At 38.7% G+C, this 21,286-nt stretch overlaps 1 protein-coding gene across 6 annotated transcripts in view; it reads right to left on the reverse strand.

The window, feature by feature from the left end:
* Positions 1–21,286, reverse strand: part of EEA1 (early endosome antigen 1) — an 80,005-nt gene continuing 58,719 nt past the window's right edge. For all 6 annotated transcript variants that reach the window (XM_072146557.1, XM_072146559.1, XM_072146558.1 and 3 more), the window contains 8 exons: positions 13,470–13,652; positions 11,415–11,600; positions 10,750–10,881; positions 10,117–10,302; positions 9,736–9,974; positions 9,326–9,446; positions 8,899–8,997; positions 1–7,991 (listed from right to left, as the gene is read on the reverse strand). In XM_072146557.1, coding sequence (XP_072002658.1) covers positions 7,869–7,991; positions 8,899–8,997; positions 9,326–9,446; positions 9,736–9,974; positions 10,117–10,302; positions 10,750–10,881; positions 11,415–11,600; positions 13,470–13,652 — 1,269 coding nt within the window. In that variant the 3' untranslated portion in view covers positions 1–7,868. The remainder of the gene's footprint in view (positions 7,992–8,898; positions 8,998–9,325; positions 9,447–9,735; positions 9,975–10,116; positions 10,303–10,749; positions 10,882–11,414; positions 11,601–13,469; positions 13,653–21,286) is intronic.

Here is a 21,286-nt window from a genome sequence, read left to right on the forward strand (position 1 = left end):
TTGTTAGAAAGATCTATTTTATTTAACATTTGCTATACAGATTAGAAAACATTTCAACAAGCATCCTTCCACTCAAGTCTAGGACCCGCAATATGTCTACACAGATACGTCTCCAACAGAAGTGTGCACTGGAATAACAGCTCTCACAACGTAAGGCACCACTACATGATCACAAGTTGTAAACACAACATTGAAAGAAGGGCTTAGAAAGAAAACAGGTAAAAATACTCATGCAAAACTGTATACGTTTCATATGATCCAGTTACGTGTAGTGTAATGTGCATCAATTGCATTGCAAAGATCAAAGGAATTCATAAATCACAAAGTGCATAAGAACCCATGAGCAGAGTCTCACATTCACTGCAGAAAGCAGGGCCAGATTATAGGAGCAATTCTGATTTACGTGCGGCTGTAAATACAAAGTTACTTGCCATTTATGCCAAGTTCATCAAGTTCTAAACATTATGTAACATGTATTTTATCTCACATCACACAGTGTCATCTCAGTTTCCTCAGAGGGATCATACTTGTCTGGAGACTGAGGGTCATTTAAAGGATATGACAAAAGCTTCACACACAACCACCAAGAGTGTCAGCAATAAATGCAGCAGATATTAACTGTCATAATGTTATTATCCGATATACTTGAAAGAACATCCATTATATGATCAATTTGATCCCTACACTAGTGGCATGTTTAAGATACTGGCAGAGAGGATTTTGGGCAATATGAAGACATCAAGAAAGACTATAGCTGAACAGGCTTTCTTAATGTCCCTTGAAGGACTCCAATATACACATAAGCAAGGTTTTAGCCTAACACATCCGGGGGAGTAACTACAGCAGTAGCCGCTGCTATGGGGCCCACAGCGTCAGGGGGCCCTGGCATCCAATCTGACAAACTAAATACAGGATGTGCATTCTTATATACATACTATACTGCATATTTATCAGTATATACATGTGTGTATGTGTGTAAGAGTGAGTACAGTGTGTGTATGTGTGAGTACAGAAATATGTATATTTTTTGAGGGTGTAGGGGGGGTCCTGCCTCACCAAGGTACACCCCTGGACACATCCTTCTACCACTGCATGTATGTAGCCAAGACCTAAACTAGTTCATCGACTAGGGAGCCTGTCTGCTCCCTAATTACATACAAACTAAACTTATGGCCTTCTAGGTAAAAAGTTTTTAAAGCTTTTAATTTTTAATATGCTTAACACAATTGTCGTATCTTAGGGAAGTGTTACAATTTTTTCACTTTTCATTCATGCTCTGCTTGTAGAAACAGTGCAGTTAGGCCAGTGTCACACAATCATGCTTGGCTCCATGATGCAACTAGCACCGGGATCGGACTCCAAAGATCATAGTTATTTATGATACAAGGAGTCCCTTCTTCTCTGCAAACTGTAATCATGATTCAATGTGCCTCAGGTGAATCACAATTCATCTCATGCTACATAATAAGGTCCTGTCTCCGTTACCTAGCCTTATATCATATCTTCTATCCAATGACTTAGTGCATGCCATAGCAATGGGACAAAATTCTCAAAATTCTCTTTTGTCTATTTGTGTTCAACCTTATGGACAGTATTTTTGACTCCCATTAAACATTGCCACATTTTTGCATAGTAATTCTCCCCCATTCGAGTTTATTTTATGGTCTAGCCAAATATAATTAATTCAGACAGTATTTTCTGTGTGTGGGAAGTACATAGACCTTCTACATTTTTATAGCACATACTTTTTTATAGAAGATTTCTTTGAGATTAGGCTAAATTCACAATTGGACCTAATATTTGCTCATTAAAAGCATTCGCTGCATGATGTTTCTGCATTGGGCGTTTTCTTTTTATTTACACCAAGAGTAGGGCAAAGCTGTAAAAAGCTACTTTCAAGCTTATAGGCCAAAATGCTGTAATAATGATGTACAGGAACTGTACTGCACCTGATGTGAAGAAGGTATACAGCAATTTCAGAACATCTGGCATGAAGGTAGAAAATCTAAAATAAAGTTACTACAATATTCACAATTTTGATATCATCTGGGAGCAGGGCAGTTGTGAGGCCAATGAAGCACATTTTATGAGTTATCCAATTTTTTCTAACTAAACATGGGAGAAAATGTCAGTACATGCGAGGGCAGAACAAATTTAGTTGTAGATGCTGTACATGGTAGAGATTTAGCAAAGGTGTAAGGTGAATCTGCGGGGCACAAAAGCAAAATCTATGTCAGGAAACCAACTACAATGTATTGTCTTTAGAACTGTTCTCATATTGGGTAGAGACACCTTATAGAGCAGCAATGGTGAACCTTTTAGAGACCGAGTGCCCAAACTCCCTGTTCTGTCACTGCTTACATTCATATCAGCACCCTGAGGACACCAATAAAGTAGAAAATAGAAGAAATTTGGATGATCAATGTATCTTTCCTCCAGGTTCCCTGGAGTCCTCTCTGGTGATGGCCTGGGTGCCCACAAAAAGGGCTCTAAGTGCCACCTCTGGCACCCATGCCATAGATTCGCCACCACTGTTATAGAGGCTCCTGGTGTAATGCTACCCTCTAGGCCTGCTTTAGTTATACCCCTCCATATAGGTTTGGATAGTAGCCATAGACTCAATTCTCAGGAGGTAAAGGTGAATCTAAAATACATACCTTTTAAGTACGCAAAATTGATAACAATTGATTTGAAACTTACTTCCTGGGCGCTCCATGATGAGTGTACACCATGATGACATGCAGTGTAACCTACTGGCAGATGTAGAAGCCAAGCAGATTTATATAAATGGTTTTAGTAAAAAGATTCAGTAGAACTTGTAATTTATTCATTTAAACCTCTGCCGCATTTACCCTTAGATAGTCTTACAGCTATATCACACATATACAAGGCCGCCCAGAGGTTGAAATGATATCAATGTGTTCAATGCCTCTTAATTTGTAGCATGCGCACAGTGGGGGAGATGTACTAAACATTGTGCATTTCTTGCGGACGTGGCTCATTAAAATAGGCAGATTCCCTAACTTTTTGGCAGTGCACGCTACGAGGGAAGAGGTGAATAGGTGGGGACGGGGAGCCGTGTGGGAACGCTCCCGCCCACCTAAGTTACTAATGTCTCCACCTAAAAAAAAAGAGTAATGGCTACTCCTGCTTTTTAACCGAGGATGGACTTGGACTAGAGAAGTCAAACCATGTAGGATTGACTAAGAGGCAGGAGTCTTAGTACACCAACCCCTGTGCACACATTATTAGGTTTCTTTAAAATTCCACTTTAAAAGCATTTTATAAAAGTGAAGTCATATAGTGGTATTACAGTATTATTCAGTATTAATAGTGCAGTGCTCCATTCAAACACGGTGGAAGATGTAGGTCAAAAGTCTCATGTTCTCAAGAAACAGGACAAGCACCTATAAGGTATTTATGACCTACCCTACAAGTCCACAGAAGAAGCAGCACTCCAAAAGGTGAAGTGGATGCTACATTTCGATGTTAAACCTTCATGAAGCTTAAATGTGGAATCCAGCCATGAAATAAACTTCTTTAGATCTCATTTTCTTTAGCCTGTTCTATGGACTTACACCCACTTAAGAGATGGTGCTAAGCCGTATATAGTTCCTGGTGTGAACCATTAGTATCTATGTTGTGCTGCTCTGGATTTTCTTTGCTTGACATATCCTCTAGATACATCATATAGTTGAGATAAACCCTTTAACTACAGGGAATCCAATCTTCTCTGTGACTTGGCTGCTCTAGGGATAAGAAATAATGAGCACATATGCAAATCATGCAAATATCTGCAATGAACCGAATACAAATACGGAAAGAGGTAGTCCACATTTATTATTAGAGTCTGGTGAATACGTGAGATGAAGCCAGTGGAGCACACAATTAAGAGTGTAGCACTGCCATGACACAGGTGTAGTAGAGGTAGTACAGCTCTCAGTGTCACACAGCAGGTAAGTAGGCTGTATGTTATGCTACCAATGATATTTACACTGTAAAGCCACAAAACACATAGCCCACAGCGTCACGTTGACTAGTACATATGGCACGTTGCTCAAAAGAAAACATTTAAAAAATGTAAATTTTGATGCAAAAAGACATGACATGAAATGGAGTTAGCCCTGTGCAGATACCCGACCGGTAACAAGCCCCCAGCCCATAAGATTCTAGTAAATTTGGCATTTGTTCATATATTGTTCAGCTTGCTGCATCATTTAGAGGAAATAGCCTGATCTGGCCAGAGCCGGATTTGTAGAAACATTCAAAGGTCCCCTATGACTTCCTTATCTGTGCACAGCTTCATCCATAGCAACCATTGACAATCCATTCTCCCAGAGAAGTCTCCACACTAAAAGGAGTCATTAAAATTAGGGAAAACCACTCTTTTCTTCGCACTGGTCCATATATAACTTGAAACTGCTGTGCCAGGCCCCATGAATTCATAATACTGGTCTCTTTGTATGAGGATGAGACACTTTATAGGTCCCAAAAGGCTCCTTGGACTGGGTGTACACTCAGCACTGCCTCAAATCGCGCTGGACATCAACATGACAGACCTGAAGAAGTATAACATGTAGCTAAAATCATAAAGTCCACCAACTTTCAGAACACATTCTCCCATGCACCCTACATATTCATGGCATGGATGTTAAATGGAGGAGAAAGTAATCTAACAAATGTGCTGGAGTGAGACTAACCATAGACATTCCACAGTGAAATCTGTGACTGAATTCATTTAAGGGAACCCGTCAGGCACTTCTAACCTGCAAAGCAAAGATCCTCTCATATTGTGTAGTAAGCTGCTCTGAATGATGATACTGAAATAAGTCAGCAGCAGCTGTGAATTATAAACTGATCCTCCACTTGCATTGTAATCGTGTGAATCCTGAGTCAGCCGGGTGATCCAGAGCTTAGACTGCAACACCCCCCAACTTCTAAGCTGCATCACAGAAAAGTGTATAAATGTGCAGGGGGTGTTTATACCAGAGGACCAAGGAGGAACAACCGGCTGACTCAATTCACAAAATTACAATGCAGAATGGGGGTCGTTTTTTAATTCAGAGGAGCTGCGGACTCATTTCAATATCATCATACTGAACAACTCCCTACAGAAAAAGAGAGGACCTTCGGTTTGGTGGAGATGTGTCTGACAGGTTCCCTTTAAAGGGAGTCAACAGCTCCTGAAAAACCTCACAAGTAAATACAGAATTGTCCACGGGACTTCAAACGCCTTAAAGTTATGATTTTTTTTTTGCAAATGAGCTTCTCAGTACACCAGCTGCTGCGGCACCTGCTTGATTCACCACGTCAATGTGATGGACTACACATCATACAGGAAAAAGGGTGTACCAGCGGGCACTTTACTGCCAATGAGAATTGAAAATGATACCCTATAGCACATTTTTATACTGTTTGCAAATGAGATTTAAAGGGCCACTTTACCTTATGTTTGTAATGAGTGTGTAAGTGTGGGGGGAAGGATATAAGGTAATATACCAATATACATTTGTCCATAAACAATCTCCCTGCCCAGGTGATTCTTCATGGACAGTCAGAGATCACATGATCCTCCATCTTTAGCTATTACATGCACAGGAAGTCTCACTGATGAGGCTTCAATTTACTAATCAAGAAAGCTGTGCAGAACTTTTAAGAGATGTATATTGGTTAATTACCTAATATTCTGCCCCCCACACTTACACATTACAAAAAACATGAGGAAAATTGGCCAACCCCTTTAATACAATAAAATTAATATACAATGTTTTGTAAGGAGAATCTCTGTAGAAAACTCCCTCAACTACCTATGCTAGACCAAGGTTATCTTACCAGTTATCTTACTGTGCAGGCAAGTTAGAAAAAGGTAAAGATGCATATTGTATTTCATATCACTGGCTTGTATGCTGTATTAGAATGGACTTCAATACATGATATATTAAACGTCCCATCACATTCATCACTATTACTCTGAATGTTAAAATATGTTTCAATCATCTAAAAAGAAAATGGTATACATTTTCATCAGAACTAAAAAAAAACAAAAAAAACCCAAAGGTTGAGATTACACAAATTTAAAAACATTGGGATAAACTAAAGTTATAGTGAGCCGTCAGCATGAAATCATGAATGAAAATAAATGTATTGGCCATTCTGAACGATTTATTATTTTTGTTAGAGGGAAGTTTCAGTCATGTATGCAAAGCTTAACCTTTGTGAGGAACTGAAACACAGGACGTCATTGTCCAGTATACAGTTTGTAAGTCTTATCAGTAAATGGGAACTGGCTTATGCTCAGTCAGACACTGCAGGTCCAAACATGGGTGGGGAGCATTTACATAACAACTGGCGAGTTGTCATAGTGGCCAATACCAAGCACACAGGAAGGAACAACTGCTGCCGCACTCATTCCCCCATAAGTTGATATAAATGCCCCGATACAAACTGATCCTTAATATGACGGTTTAGTTGCTATACAATTTTCATGTCAGGATGACAGAGAACAGCATTGCCTTATAGGGATACAGCTGTATACACATTTTAGCCAAGAGTCTAACTAAACAAATGTCAGGTTATGGATATAAAAGAAAAAAAGGAACAAAAGCTTTCCATTCACAGACCGTAAACTTCACTTCATACAAGGATACGGCTTTATTTACAAAAAAAAACCAAAAACCGGATTAACTCTGGAATATCTTTTACAACATGGTTAGTTTCTAGCAGCAGATTGTACAAGCTAGGGGACTCTCAGCAGCACATTGCTACACGCCCCATAGGGCCGATAGCAATGCAAATAATTTTGGGGTAAGCGATTCCTCCAACCCCCTTATTGAGAATTTCTGTAATAAGATGCCACAAAGGATTGGGCCGTAACAGGGAAGGAACAATCTTTTGACGGCCAGGTTGGCTTGTATGAAGAGGGAACATCAACAAACGCTTGTCTGCTGCAATCTCACGGGACTTGGAATGGGATTCATTAACTAACCTAACCTTTTACCTTTTCACCGCAATAATAATACAGAGTTCTGTACAAAGCACCTAAATTAGTATAAAAACAAAGCCAAGCCGGACACCACTGGGAAATCTGGATATCATATGATCAAGTGGAAAAAAAATGTAATCTGCTGCGTGACAACAGTAACCAAGTTCAAAGTCTTCTTTGACTTGGCATCATTGGTTGGCCTGCATGGTTTATGGTAGAAAAGGCCACATACAAGAGATCAAAGTATATAGTCACGCCTGAGGACAAAGTACGGACCAGGAATAGTGTGCATTCAGTCATATCCATCATGACACACAAGTACACATATGTACACAGCGACTAACTGCAAAATAGTCACTAGAGAGCAAGAATTACACAACGGATCCAGTCCAGATATCTGGATGTGCAAATAACAAGAGGGTGATGAAATACTAGTTTACATGGTCACTGAGATAGGCCTTCATTAGCCTGCAGTGAGTGAGCCAGCATGCGGAGCCAGAAACACCAACTAAGGCGGATCAGTACTGGAAAACAAGACAGTCTTACTCCCAGGCAGCAACAAAAAAATTCACATGTATGTGTTTTCTTGTTATGTATAAAAAATACATTGTTACGTTTCTGATAGGCAACTATTTACAGACAGTGGACAAAATAAAAAATGTTGGCAAATGGGACCAATATGTGTGGGGCAGGAGGCTTCCCTAAGCTTGTGTCTCATGAAAAATACAATATTTGACTTTGTAGCAATAAAACCATTGAAAAGGTAACTTTGTGTTTTCAAATTTTACAATCTTCATCCATAGTAATAAGTACTTTGAGTGCTTTATGAAGTGCAATAACAAAAATACTAGATGTAATTTGCAGAGATTTGCCTACAAACCCTTTACTATCCTTGCAAATCGCTATAACATGTATTACAAACACGGACTGGTTTTTTGGAGGAGGGAGTTAAGGCATTCCTTGAGGAACATTCTGCACAGAAGATATTTCCACAATGTCTACAGTGGTGCTGCAAAGAGAAAGAAAACAAAATGAATGAAATGTTTAGGATTTTGGATTTACTGAAGAACAAAACAGCCAAACACAGTGTCATAGTATACAAGGTTGGAAAAAGATGCCAACCTTTAAGAATAAAACAAATGTTTTTATAACATATTGTTTCTGTACAAACTGCTCTCCTAACATATCCAAGGAACGAAGAGACATCAATGTCTTTATCTGCCTGTAAGTCTAGTTCTTTAGCACCAGAACACAAACCATGAAGGGGTTTTGAGAGAGGAGCTTCACATCTTTACAAGTATATCCACGGTATTAAGGGCTTCTAAAGTGATGCACCTCCTCTAGACTCTAAAAGCAATTCAACTCAGACAAAATATGACTCTTTTGTAGTGACTAGGCCATTCGTCCCCTGGGAATGGCTAACGCCGGCAGTGTGGATACTGCAAGGGGCGTCGCTAAGCCGGTGATGGGCGTTTTATATATTTGAAAAGGACAACAGAAGAACGGTTTTCCTAAAGATGGAGGGGAAAATGCTCCTCTATAGCCACTCCCAGGGGACGAATGGCCTAGTCACAGAGCACATGGAATTAAAAGGTACTACAAAACATATCTTTTTTTTCTGTACAACCTAATATTTTTATATACAAAAACTATTTGGCAGTGTATGTACTGTTCTCTATGGCAGGGGACTGGGAGGTGCTAAAAATAGGTCTCCTGGTGACAGGTTCCCTTTAACATCAAAGAGGTATTGCTAGAAAGGATATATGCATATATATTCTCCATGAATCATAGTGATGCATTAGTTGTGAAGGCAAGTTCTGCCACCCCCATGTCAACATCTACAACCTTATTTCTTTCCCCAGATTTAAGAAAATCAGTGACACAAATATTCTTATTAAGAAATATTCACATCTTACCCTTCTAATGGTTACTGAAAATCCTTTTCCACACTCCATGCAGTTCTGTACTTCATGGTCTTCAGTCCACTTTCTATTAAGTGCCTGACTGTGTTTTATCTGTAGGTTAGGAATGTACAAGAATTAGTAAATGTTCTTCATTCTTGTGCAAACAGGTAGTTCTTGCTAAAGAATAAAAACTAGAATTTTCATCATGCAATGCCTTTTGCTTGCCATTGACATTCAATTACTCTCTTACGAGATGTTGTGGTCAATAGTGACATAAGATGGTTACAGAATTTCAACTAATATTACCACAACGTGCGATTCTGGTCACCTAACACTTTTGTGCATAGTCATCTGTACACAGGACTGCTGTGTGCAGGTAACCATTGTTTATGAGACTCCATTAATATTCTCAGGGTATGAAGAAATGCTGGGACATCACCTGTAGTGACTGATTTTCTCGTCCAAGCTCCTCCATGGCATATGTGCTTTCATCTACTTTTTTCCGTAGCTCAACTATTTTGGCTTGTAGCTTCTCAATTTCTCCCTCACTTTTGAGATACCTAAAACACAATAGTAAGAAAATGATGACAGGATCTGTAAAAGGAGAATCACAAGCTAAGTGCAGGCAACAAATGTATCTATGAAAGGAGGGCCTTAATAGAGGAGGAGGGTATTTGAGATATTAAAGAGTTTTCAGAGACAGAGGCATTTTTTTGTCTCCATCATCAGTATAGTGCAGTAATAGGAAACGTTTCTTGAAAAGTTAGTGACTTAGGAGTTGCCTTCTTGAGTAATGCTCGATTAGAATTTTCATTTCTACAATTTACTGATAAAAGTTGTGAAACCTACCTTTCCAGAAGTGCCCGTCTGTCCTCCTGGTTATTCTGAACAGTAGCTTCCAGCACTGCAATCTCTCCTCGCAGATCATCTGTCTGCTTCTCCAGTTCCCCGACCCTTCGCTGGCTGCTCTGCCATTCCTTCTTCAGCGTTGCCAGGTTTTCATTTAAAGCTGTGATCTGCATGGTCAGCTTAGACTCATTCTCTTCATGCTTCCTCTTTTGATCCTCTCTTTCCTTTCCTTCTGTGATCTGATGAAAGAGGGAACACACATGCAGGGTGATGCTCTGATATATAAATGTGCAATGATACAATTCATACATGGTAATATGTGTAACTGCAGCCCATTCTTCACTATACAAGTACTGCTCCTACACATAACAAATTAGTTACCAGTTTTTCTCTCAGCTCGGTATGCTGCTTCTTCCATTGTTCCTCCTGTCTTTTCAGTTCATCCTTCACTACCTGCTGCTGCTCCTTCTCCTGTTTTAGTGCCGCCAAGGAGCTCTCCATCTTACCCTGGAGCTCCAGCTTCTGCTGAATCAGCAGTTGTTTGGCTTCTTCCAGATTGCTGGTTTTCTGTTCAGAAATAAGAGAAATCCAGTTTAAAGGTCTGTAACCATTACACAAAAAGAAGGCATTGTCAAAGCTAAACCCATATTTATCATTTAAAAATCTCATTAACATCAATGTAAATTTTATGTAATCCGTTATGTTCGAATTAGACAAATATCCGTTATCTTTGCCTTCATTTTCAAACAGAAGAAAAGTACTGCAGCCACCGTCATTTTTTCCATACATAAAACACATTGATAAATACCTGCCTGAACGGAAAATAACGGATGACAAAAAATATACATTTATGTCAGTGGGATTTTTAATTGATAATTTAAACCTTCCTTCTTTACTCATTTTAACAGAGGTAAGGAACGCTGGTTCAATGGTAGAGTGAACCTAGCCTTACTTTTATTAACAACGAGAGATTATTGTCTTCCCTTTTTGCACTCGGGATTTTTGGGAAAATACCTTTTGATATTCCTCTTTGATACTCTTTAATTCTTCTCTCTTCTTTGTGAGTTCTTCCTCTAACTTAGTCTTAAGGGCAATAAGATTATTTGCTTTCCCTTTCTCATCACTCAATTCTCTGTCTACAAGAGCCTGAAAAACAGAACACAACGGAAATGAAAACAAAAAGGTGGCATGTTTGAGGACATGGAGTTCAACAAGCAGATTACCTGCTTCTGAGGGTTTCTGGAGAACATTTGCAGGAAAAGACAGAATGTACAGAAAATACAGCCCTAAATCTATCTTAGGGTACATTCAGACGGTCATCTGGGGGGGATGTATGTGCGGCCTCAAATACGAACCCATAGAAGGCAATAGCGGCCACACGTGTGGTAACGTTCAACGCTGTACACGGGGAAAAGGCTGTGTCTGCGCTTTTCTTTATGCAGGTGTCACCTCCTACTCTCCAGCGCACAGCGGTATACCCACCCTGTCTTGTGAATGTACCCTTGCTCTGAATTATAAATTAAAGATAAGCAAAACAAAAAAAAAAGAGCTAATAATATTATTAAACAGACTAAAAGGGAAAACTGAAATATCATACAGCAATGTAAAATAAGAAATGTGGTAAAAGCGTGTAATAAGGAAGAGAAAGTACATAGCATACATAGGATACAATGATTTACCTTCTGTTTTTGGAGTTCCTGCAGGTTCTGCCCATGTTCCTTGAGTTGGTCTGTCTTTGACGATACTTCCTGCTCCATGCTGGTTTTTATTGTAGTTAGTTCTTTTATTTGTTTACCCTGACTACTTATTTCATTCCTATTAGACTTCAGTTCTTCTTGGGCAAGGATCAGCTTCTCCTCTAAAGACTACAATAGATTTTTCATTCTTATTGGGCACTTATAACACATGTTTGTGGTAATTTATTATACAATAAATCAGAATTGCCACTGATGCAAAGAAGAGACAGTAAGGTATAGCAGGAAATGTTATTTTTTTTAGAAAATAAACCTTCAAAGCTATTTGTTTTCATAAAGTTTTGAAAGGAATGATGAAAATAATAAGCATTCATAAAGTTTACTATTACCATTTATAATATTCAGAGATCCAATTTGGATAAAAAAATGTACTTGCACTTTAAAGGACATCTACCACCAGGATGATGGAGTGTAAAACAAGCACACTGACATACTGGCGTGTGCCCCCTCTGGCAGGATCTGCTTCTCTTTAAACTTTTTAAGGTCTTTAAGAAAATAAAAGGCTTTACAATTATGCAAATGAAGCTGGAAGTCTCCACACTTTATTTACACCTAAAAAGCTCAAAGCCCCACAGGTTCATTTGCATCATTTTAAAAGCCTTTTATTGTAAAAACCATGGCATAAGAAGCTGAAAGAAGAGCAGATCCTGCCAGAGGGGGAACACATTAGTATGTCAGTGTGCTGGGTTTGCAATCCTTGATGCTGGTGGTAGATGCCCGTTTGTCATTTGTACCATTTCTAATAGAATAAAGTCATGTTATATTCTATATGTATTGGATTTTTAACATAAATCATGCGCTGGATGGTTTTCACAGATTCCCCACAGTGCTGAGGTCAGGACTCTATAATGATGTATGCTGCAAGGAGTCACCACAAAACCCCTGGACAACAATTGGGATTATATTACAGTGCTGTTGTTTTTTAAGGGGTCAGAGACTCCTTCCATCATATATGACTTTATGTCCCGTCTTCTGCACTGCGGTCAGTTCATGAAATCCTGCAGGCAGACGGTTTCATTCACGGACCTCGGTTCTATTGTGCCAATTTTCACAGCATAGAGTAAGTAGAGCCACAGTTCTTCTAGGATGGACAGGGCCATAAATCTATATGATCGCAAAGGTAAAGAAACAGTGGTGGCACCCACATGGTAACATCCACAATCTTTACTGTATGAAAGCGGAGGGGCAGGGGGACGCTAAACACAGCTACAGTCCGTTTTGCTCTATAGAGCGCTTCCTCAATTGCTCATTAGTTTGAGGAAACCCTCTGTAGTGCAAAACTGATTGTATCCTTGTTCTGCGTCCCCCCGCACCTCTGCTTTGATACAATAAAGATTTTGGATGTTACCAGTTGAGTGCCACCACTGTTTCTTCACCTTTGTGACTGCCTTGCCTGTTTTGGTGGAGCCCCCCAGGATTCCTCCTTTGTGCCTACCTATCTTTGGGACAGAGGGACTTTTTGAGCTTGGCTTGGATGTGTAGGTGCCCATCCTTCTGTTTCTCTCTCTAAATATCATAAATCTATATGAAGCTGTATGTTCAGTTCAGATGAGGTAAAGAGAAACCTGGCCAACACATGGCCTAAGTTTTCTTGCTAATTAGTGGGCCCTTACTGAGTGTTAAATGTTTACATTACCATTAGGTCCTGCAATGATGGGGCACCTCACATACGGTAATTTGTTGTTTATCTTCAGGGAATCCAGAAGTGAAGATTCATTTTAAAGTTACATAGAATAGTAAAAAAGGAGGTGGCATCTATAGAAATAAAAGTCCTACAGTATAAACCACAAATATCTCATGTCTTTCCCTGGGGCATTCCATTCCAGCCAATAGGTTGAAACTAATTTGCCACATAGATATGAGGATATATTTGATGAATGCATATTAATTGCAACAGATACGGGCCTAAACCAGTTAAAATACATAGCATAGTGTACAACAGTAAATAAAAAACAAACAAAAAAAAACATGGAATCATACTTTGAGATCTTGTCGAAGAGCAGAGACCTCAGACTCCTTCCCATACATATCTGACTGGAGGCTCCCAAGTTTTTCTTGGAGGTTTTCATTGGCTTTCTGTAGATCAGACAGTTTTCCTTTCTCAGATGTCAATTCTCCAGTTAAAGATGCAATTTGCTGCTGGAGTTTCTCCTCTTGTTGTACCTGAGATACAAAATTGTGAGAACTTTGCATTACAATTTTTTTATAAAGAGAAATTATTTCGGCAAGGAGGCAAAAACAACAAGGATTTCTGCTGCCCCACCTTTACGTGTCAGTCGTTTTCATTATGCATTTTTAAAAGTAATGATATGTAGATTTTTTTTTTTTTAATAACCTGCATTATTATTTGTATTGCATTCTGAAAAGCAAATTGACTCATGATTATCTATTTAACCCCTTAAGGAAGCAGCCATTTTACAGCTTAAGGCTCAGTCCCATTTTTGGATTCTGACCTGCGTCGCTTTATATGGTTATAACTTTTGAACACTGTTACTTATCAAAGCGATTCTGAGATAGTTTTTTCCCCACATGTTGTACTTCATTTTAGTGGTAAATTTTGGCTGATAAGTTTTGCGTTTATTTACAAAAAAAAAAGAAAAAAAAATGATGAATTTTTAGAAAAAAATTGCCATTTTCGAAATTCAAAATCACCGCGTTTTCAGGCAGATCGATTTACCACCTAAATAACTTGCCGAATAACATTTCCCATTTGTCTACTTTACATTTTCATAATTTTTGAAATGTTTGGATAATGTATTTTGACGTCACGCGGCCTACAAATCGAATAGCGATTTTCCGTATTTTCAGAATTGACTATTTTGGGGATAAATACTGTTTGAAATTAAATTTTACATATTTAGCACCAAAAAACCCCTATATAACCTACCCATTTTCAAATCTGCACCTCTCAAACTATCAGAAACAGCATTTACAAAGATTGTTAACCCCTTGAGATCTTCATAGTAATTGAATCAAAATGGTGGTGAAATTTAGAATGGTCAAATTTTGTCGGTTATACGTTCATCTAGCCCTAAAATTTACACATTTCCAAAAGATAAAAAGAGAAAACCCATCTTACAATTTGTTCTACAATTTCTCCTGAGTGCAGCGACCCCCCACATGTGGACATTACTTTTGTTATGGGGGCACAGCGAGGCGCAGAACGGAAGGAGAACCCTGCAGCTGCCAGGATTTTATTTTTCTTGTTGCCCCCTTTTGAAGGCTATAAAATTTTCGCTTTTCCATTATAAAATTTTCGCTTTTCCGTTATTTGGGCCATGTGACGGCATTTTTTTTGCGGGATGAGAAGCTTTTTCCAGTGCTACCATTTTGGGGTTGGTATCACCTATTGTTGAAAATTTAGGAACTTTTTTTTGAGGTCATGAGTAGAAAAGCATCAATTCTGTACTGGATTTTTTACTTTTTTTTTTTTTTCGTGTTCACCGTATAGCCTAATAATCCTGTTATCTTTATTCTATGGGTCGATACGATTACGGGGATACCAGACATGAATATTTTTTCTTATGTTTTTTTGCCAAATAAAACCATAATGTGGGGAAAAATCTATCATTTTTGCATTGCTGTCTTCCAAGTGGCATAACATTGTTACGTTTTTGGCTACAGAGCTGGTTGATGGCTTGTTTTTTGCGGGACATGTTGTTCTTTGTATCACAGTATCATTCTGGAGTACATATGTTTTGTTGATCACTTTTTATTGCATTTTTAGTGGGATATAATAAGTAAAAATCATAATTTTTGGCGGGTTAACATTTTTTTTTACGCCGTTCATCATATGGGTTCAATAGTTATTTAGTTTTATTCTATGGATTGTTACGGACGCGGTGATACTATATATGTGGGGTTTGTGTTATGATTTAGACTTTTTTGAGCGTTATATGTCTCTTTATATGTTTTGGGGCTTATGGGCATTTTTAGTGATTTATAAAGTTATTTTTTATTGAAAAACATTTTTTTTACATTTTTTACTTGATCCACCATGGGATATGAACAAGCAATCATCTGATTGCTTGTCCATGATAATACTCTGCAATACTGATGTATTACAGGGTATTAGCAGTGCCAGACGTCTGTGACGTCATCTTAAAGGCACTGCCTTCAGGCTTCTCTGGGGTCCCGATCGGACCCCAGAGGTGCCATAGCAGCGATCAGCCCCCCCGAAAACGGCGCGGGGGGGGGGGGGGGGGGACGATTGTGGGGTAAAGACCCCCGGAAGGCATGTTAACCCCTACGGGACACAGCCTATTTTGGCCTTAAGGACGCAGACCCATTTTTCAAATATGCCCTGTGTCAGTTTATATGGTTATAAAATTGGAACACTTCAACTTATCTATGTGATTTTGAGATTGTTTTTTTGTGACATATTGTACATCATGATAGTGGTGTTTGTCTGCCAATATGTATTGTAGTTTTTTTTAAAAAAAGCAAAATTTGGCAAAAAATTAGAAAAATTTTCAATTTTCATAGTTTGAAATTTTTGGCTTGCCAGATAAATAATTTTACTTCACAAAAAAGTTTATATCCAACATTTACCATATCTCTAATTTATGTTTTCATCATTTTGACAGAGTTCTTTCACTTTTTTAGGATTTGAGAAGGCTTAAAAATATTACAGCAATTTTCCAAAATAAGAGAAAATTTCCAAAACCAAGTTTTTCTGGGACCAGTACATATCTAAAGTGTTTTTTTGAAGGCATATACATTAGAAACCCCTATAATTCACCCCATTTATAAACTGCACCTCTTCAACAACTCAAAACGGGTATAAGGGTGTCTGTTAACCCTTTAAGCATCTCACAGGAATTCAAATAAAAAAGAGGTAAAGTTAAGAAATTATAATATTTTTTCTATAACAGGTTTAATTAGTTCAAAAAAAATTAAATTTACAAGAGTAAAAGAGTAAATGCATCCTAAATTATGTTATGTGATTTCTCCTGAGTAAGAAAATATCCCACATGTAGATGTGAACTGGTTTTTGGGCACATGCCAGGGCACAAAGCAGAAGGAGGGCCACTGGGCTTTTGAAGAGCAGCATTTTATGAAAAAGCATTCACGTGTCATGTTGCTTTTGTAGATCCCCTGAGGTGTCAGAACAGTAGAAACCCCTGACAAAATGACCCATTTTGGAAACTACACCCCTCAAGGAATATATCAAGGGGTAAAGTGAATGGCTTGACCCTACAGGGGTTTCACAGAATTTATTAACATAGGACTGTGAAAATGAAAATTTACAATTTTTTCAAGAAAATCTCATTTTAGCCCCCAAAATGTCATTTTTAAAAGCAGTTTAGGTTGAAAAGTACCCCAAATTTTGTCACACAATTTCTTCTGAATACGGCAATACCCCATATGTGGTTGTAAGTTGCTGTAGGGGTATATGGCAGGAGTTGGAAAGAGAACAAGGCTTTAGGGCCTTTGGAGAGCAGATTTTGATGAAATAATTTTCATGCCCTATGTCATGTTTGAATAGCTCCTGGAGTACTGTAACAGTGATAAACCCCCAAAGTGACCCCATTTTGGAAACTACACCCCTCAAGGAATATATCAAGGGGTAAAGTGAATGGCTTGACCCTACAGGCGTTTCACAGAATTTATTAACATAAGACTGTGAAAATGAAAATTTACAATTTTTTCAAGAAAATCTCATTTTAGCCCCCAAAATGTCATTTTTAAAAGCAGTTTAGGTTGAAAAGCACCCCAAATTGTGTCACACAATTTCTTCTGAATACGGCAATACCCCATATGTGGTTGTAAGTTGCTGTAGGGGTATATGGCAGGAGTTGGAAAGAGAACAAGGCTTTAGGGCCTTTGGAGAGCAGATTTTGATGAAATCCTTTTCATGCCCCATGTCATGTTTGAATAGCTCCTGGAGTACTGTAACAGTGATAAACCCCCAAAGTGACCCCATTTTGGAAACTACACCCCTCAAGGAATATATCAAGGGGTAAAGTGGAAGGTTTGACCCTACAGGCGTTTCACGGTATTTATGAACATAAGACTGTGAAAATGAAAATTTACATTTTTTTCAAGAAAATCTCATTTTAGCCCCCAAAATGTCATTTTTAAAAGCAGTTTAGGTTGAAAAGCACCCCAAATTTTGTCACACAATTTCTTCTGAATACGGCAATACCCCATATGTGGTTGTAAGTTGCTGTAGGGGTATATGGCAGGAGTTGGAAAGAGAACAAGGCTTTTAGAGAACAGATTTTGATGAAATAATTTTCATGCCCTATATCATGTTTGAATAGCTCCTGGAGTACTGTAACAGTGATAAACCCCCAAAAGTGACCCCATTCTGGAAACTACACCCCTCAAGGAATATATCAAGTGGTAAAGTGGAAGGTTTGACCCTACAGGCGTTTCACCGTATTTATGAACATAAGACTGTGAAAATGAAAATTTACATTTTTTTCAAGAAAATCTCATTTTAGCCCCCAAAATGTCATTTTTAAAAGCAGTTTAGGTTGAAAAGTACCCCAAATTTTGTCACACAATTTCTTCTGAATACGGCAATACCCCATATGTGGTTGTAAGTTGCTGTAGGGGTATATGGCAAGAGTTGGAAAGAGAACAAGGCTTTTAGAGAACAGATTTTGATGAAATTATTTTCATGCCCTATATCATGTTTGAATAGCTCCTGGAGTACTGTAACAGTGATAAACCCCCAAAAGTGACCCCATTCTGGAAACTACACCCCTCAAGGAATATATCAAGTGGTAAAGTGGAAGGTTTGACCCTACAGGCGTTTCACCGTATTTATGAACATAAGACTGTGAAAATGAAAATTTACATTTTTTTCAAGAAAATCTCATTTTAGCCCCCAAAATGTCATTTTTAAAAGCAGTTTAGGTTGAAAAGCACCCCAAATTTTGTCACACAATTTCTTCTGAATACGGCAATACCCCATATGTTTTTGTAAGTTGCTGTAGGGGTTTATGGCAGGAGTTGGAAAGAGAACAAGGCTTTTGGAGAGCAGATTTTGATGAAATCATTTTCATGCCCCATGTCCTGTTCGAATAGCTCCTGGAGTACTGTAACAGTGATAAATCCCCAAAAGTGACCCCATTCTGGAAACTACACCCCTCAAGGAATATATCAAGGCGTTTGGTTAATGGTTTGACTCTACAGGTCAAGTTTTACAGTATTCATTAGCATATGACTGTGGAAATGAAGAATTAGAATTTGTTCAAGCAAATGTCACTTTAGCTCCTGAAATTCCATTTTTACAAGGGGTGAAGTAGCTAAATGTCATTTTTAAAAGCAGTTAAAGGTAGAAAAGAACCCCGAATTATGCCACACAATTTCTCCTGAGTATGGCAATACTCCAAATGTGGTTGTAAATTGCTTTTTTAGTGAAATAGCAAGGTTCAGAATGGAGGGAATGCTATTTTTGAAGTTTAGTTTTGGCTGAAATATCTCGGAGTCATGTTATTTTTGCACATACCCAAAGGTACAGTGAAAGCCCCCAACATGTGATCCCTTTTTGAAAGTGATAAAATTTGATCTTGGTCACTTATGTAGAATTTAGTGAAAAGCCGAGGTTAAATTTTAGCTTTTCATTTTTCCACAAATGTTACATTCATAAGACACTTTTTCAGACACTGACCTGCGCATAAAAATGAAACAATACTTTGTAACATTTATCAGGCTGTATCTTATGTGTGGCATCGGATTTGTAATTTTTGGGCAGCACTGGCATAGGCCTATAAATGTGCAGATAACATCATTAGGTATTCATCTAAGGGTATAATGATGCTTTTAGTTTTGTTATAAAAATTAAAAAATGGGCAAAATAAAAAAAATGGGCAAATAACAGAATGGCACTGATGGGATTTTTCCAAATTACACTTCCAGGGCTGTGTGGTAGATTCGGAAGCAATCCTTCATACACAGCCCAGGTTTGGAAGGACATGTGTCACATTGGTATATGGTATCCTTGCGGATACCATTCTTTGTGCACACACGGCATCTTTTTTGGGGTTTTTGCTTTTTCTCCGTTGGTGGCACCACAGACGGAAAATGTTGCCCTGGTACTATTCGGGGAACATTTATTGATGAGGCAGAGCTTTCCCCTTCCCCTTCACCCAGGAGGAGTGATTTGATGATATTCTCCTGATACTCTAAGTATTTACCCTGGTGGCCGGCCTGTCTGAAAATGACAAAGGAGTTGTACATTGCCATCTGTACAAGGTGGATTGCTAGTTTTTTGTACCAGATTCGGTTTTTTCTAGTCGCTGTGTAGGGCTTCAAAATCTGGTCATTTAAATCAACCCCCCCCATAAATTTATTATAATCCTGTATACATACAGGCTTCTGGATGGTGGTGGAAGTGCCACGCAGGGTGACAGGGGTACAGCTGGCATCATGAACTGTTGTCAGCATCATCACCTCTTTTTTATCTTTAAATTTTAAGCACACCACCCCCTCATTTTGCACTGCTCTGCTTTCGCCAGCTCTCAGCGTTTGACTGACAAAAGTTTTGGGAAGGGGTTTATGATTTTTTCGCACTGTCCCACAGGCCATTGTACTTTTGTCCATGAGACATTTAAACAGGGGAACGCTTGAATACCAATTGTCGGTATATAAGTGGTACCCCTGATTAAGTAGTGGGAATATAAGGTCCCACACAATTTTTCCATTTGTGCCAATGTGTGGTGGACATTCTGGGGGCTGTATTGTCCTGTCTTTGCCCTCATATACACGGAATGAAAATGTGTATCCTGTGTCTGCCTCACACAATTTATATATTTTTATTCCGTATCTGGCTCGCTTATTAGGCAGATACTGCCGGAATTTAACTCTCCCCTTGAAGCTCATTAGGGACTCATCTACTGAGATTTCCCTTTGAGGGGTGTAGACAGCTGAAAATTTTTCTTCTAAAAATGTTAGAACGGGGCGTATTTTAAAAAGTCGATCATAGTTTGGGTCATCCTGGGGTAGGCATAAGGAATTATCCGCAAAATGAAGAAATTTTTGTATAGCTTCGAATCGGGACCTGGACATTATTGTGTGGTACAGCGGGCAGTAGTACAGAACATCCGTGGACCAATAGGATCTTATTTTAGGCTTTTTTGTAAGGCCCATATTTAAAACAAGGCCCCAATACTTTAACATTTCCCCACAGTTTGTAGGGTGCCACCTATAAGGCCTGGCATAAAAAGAAGATGGATTTGCCCGTATAAATTCTTCAGCATATATATTGGTTTGTTCTACCATTAATTGGACCAAATTGTCCGTAAAAATTAATTTGAAAAAACCGAGGGCAGAGAGCCCTTCAGTAGGGACCTTAATCCCTGCTACTGCAGTAAATGCCGGAATTTGGGGGGTGTAATCTGTTAGGGGTTCCCAATCTAAATCCTCAGGCAGAACCTGAGCACTAACTCTCCTACGACTACGAGGGGGTTCTCCTGAATCGCTGGAGGAGGAATCACGAAAAAACTCAGGTTCTCCCTCACTGGCACTTTCAGTATCTGAGGCAAGCATGGCGTACGCTTCCTCAGCGGAGTACATCCTCACTGCCATTTTATAAACTACGAAACACGACACAACAATTATTTTTTTATTATTTTTCTTTTTTTTTTAACACTAACGCTGACTAACTAATGGACTGACAGGGACGGAATGACAAATGACAATGACAGACGGTGACTGACACTAATGAACGAACAACCTTTTTTTTAAATTTTTTTTAGTTTTTTTTACACTTACAGACACTGACTAACCCACTAAACCACTGACAAACTGACGGTAACTAACAAATAATACAGCTAACGGACAAT

The sequence above is a fragment of the Engystomops pustulosus genome, chromosome 4, assembly GCF_040894005.1.
Source record: "Engystomops pustulosus chromosome 4, aEngPut4.maternal, whole genome shotgun sequence".
Taxonomy (NCBI): Eukaryota; Metazoa; Chordata; class Amphibia; order Anura; family Leptodactylidae; genus Engystomops; species Engystomops pustulosus.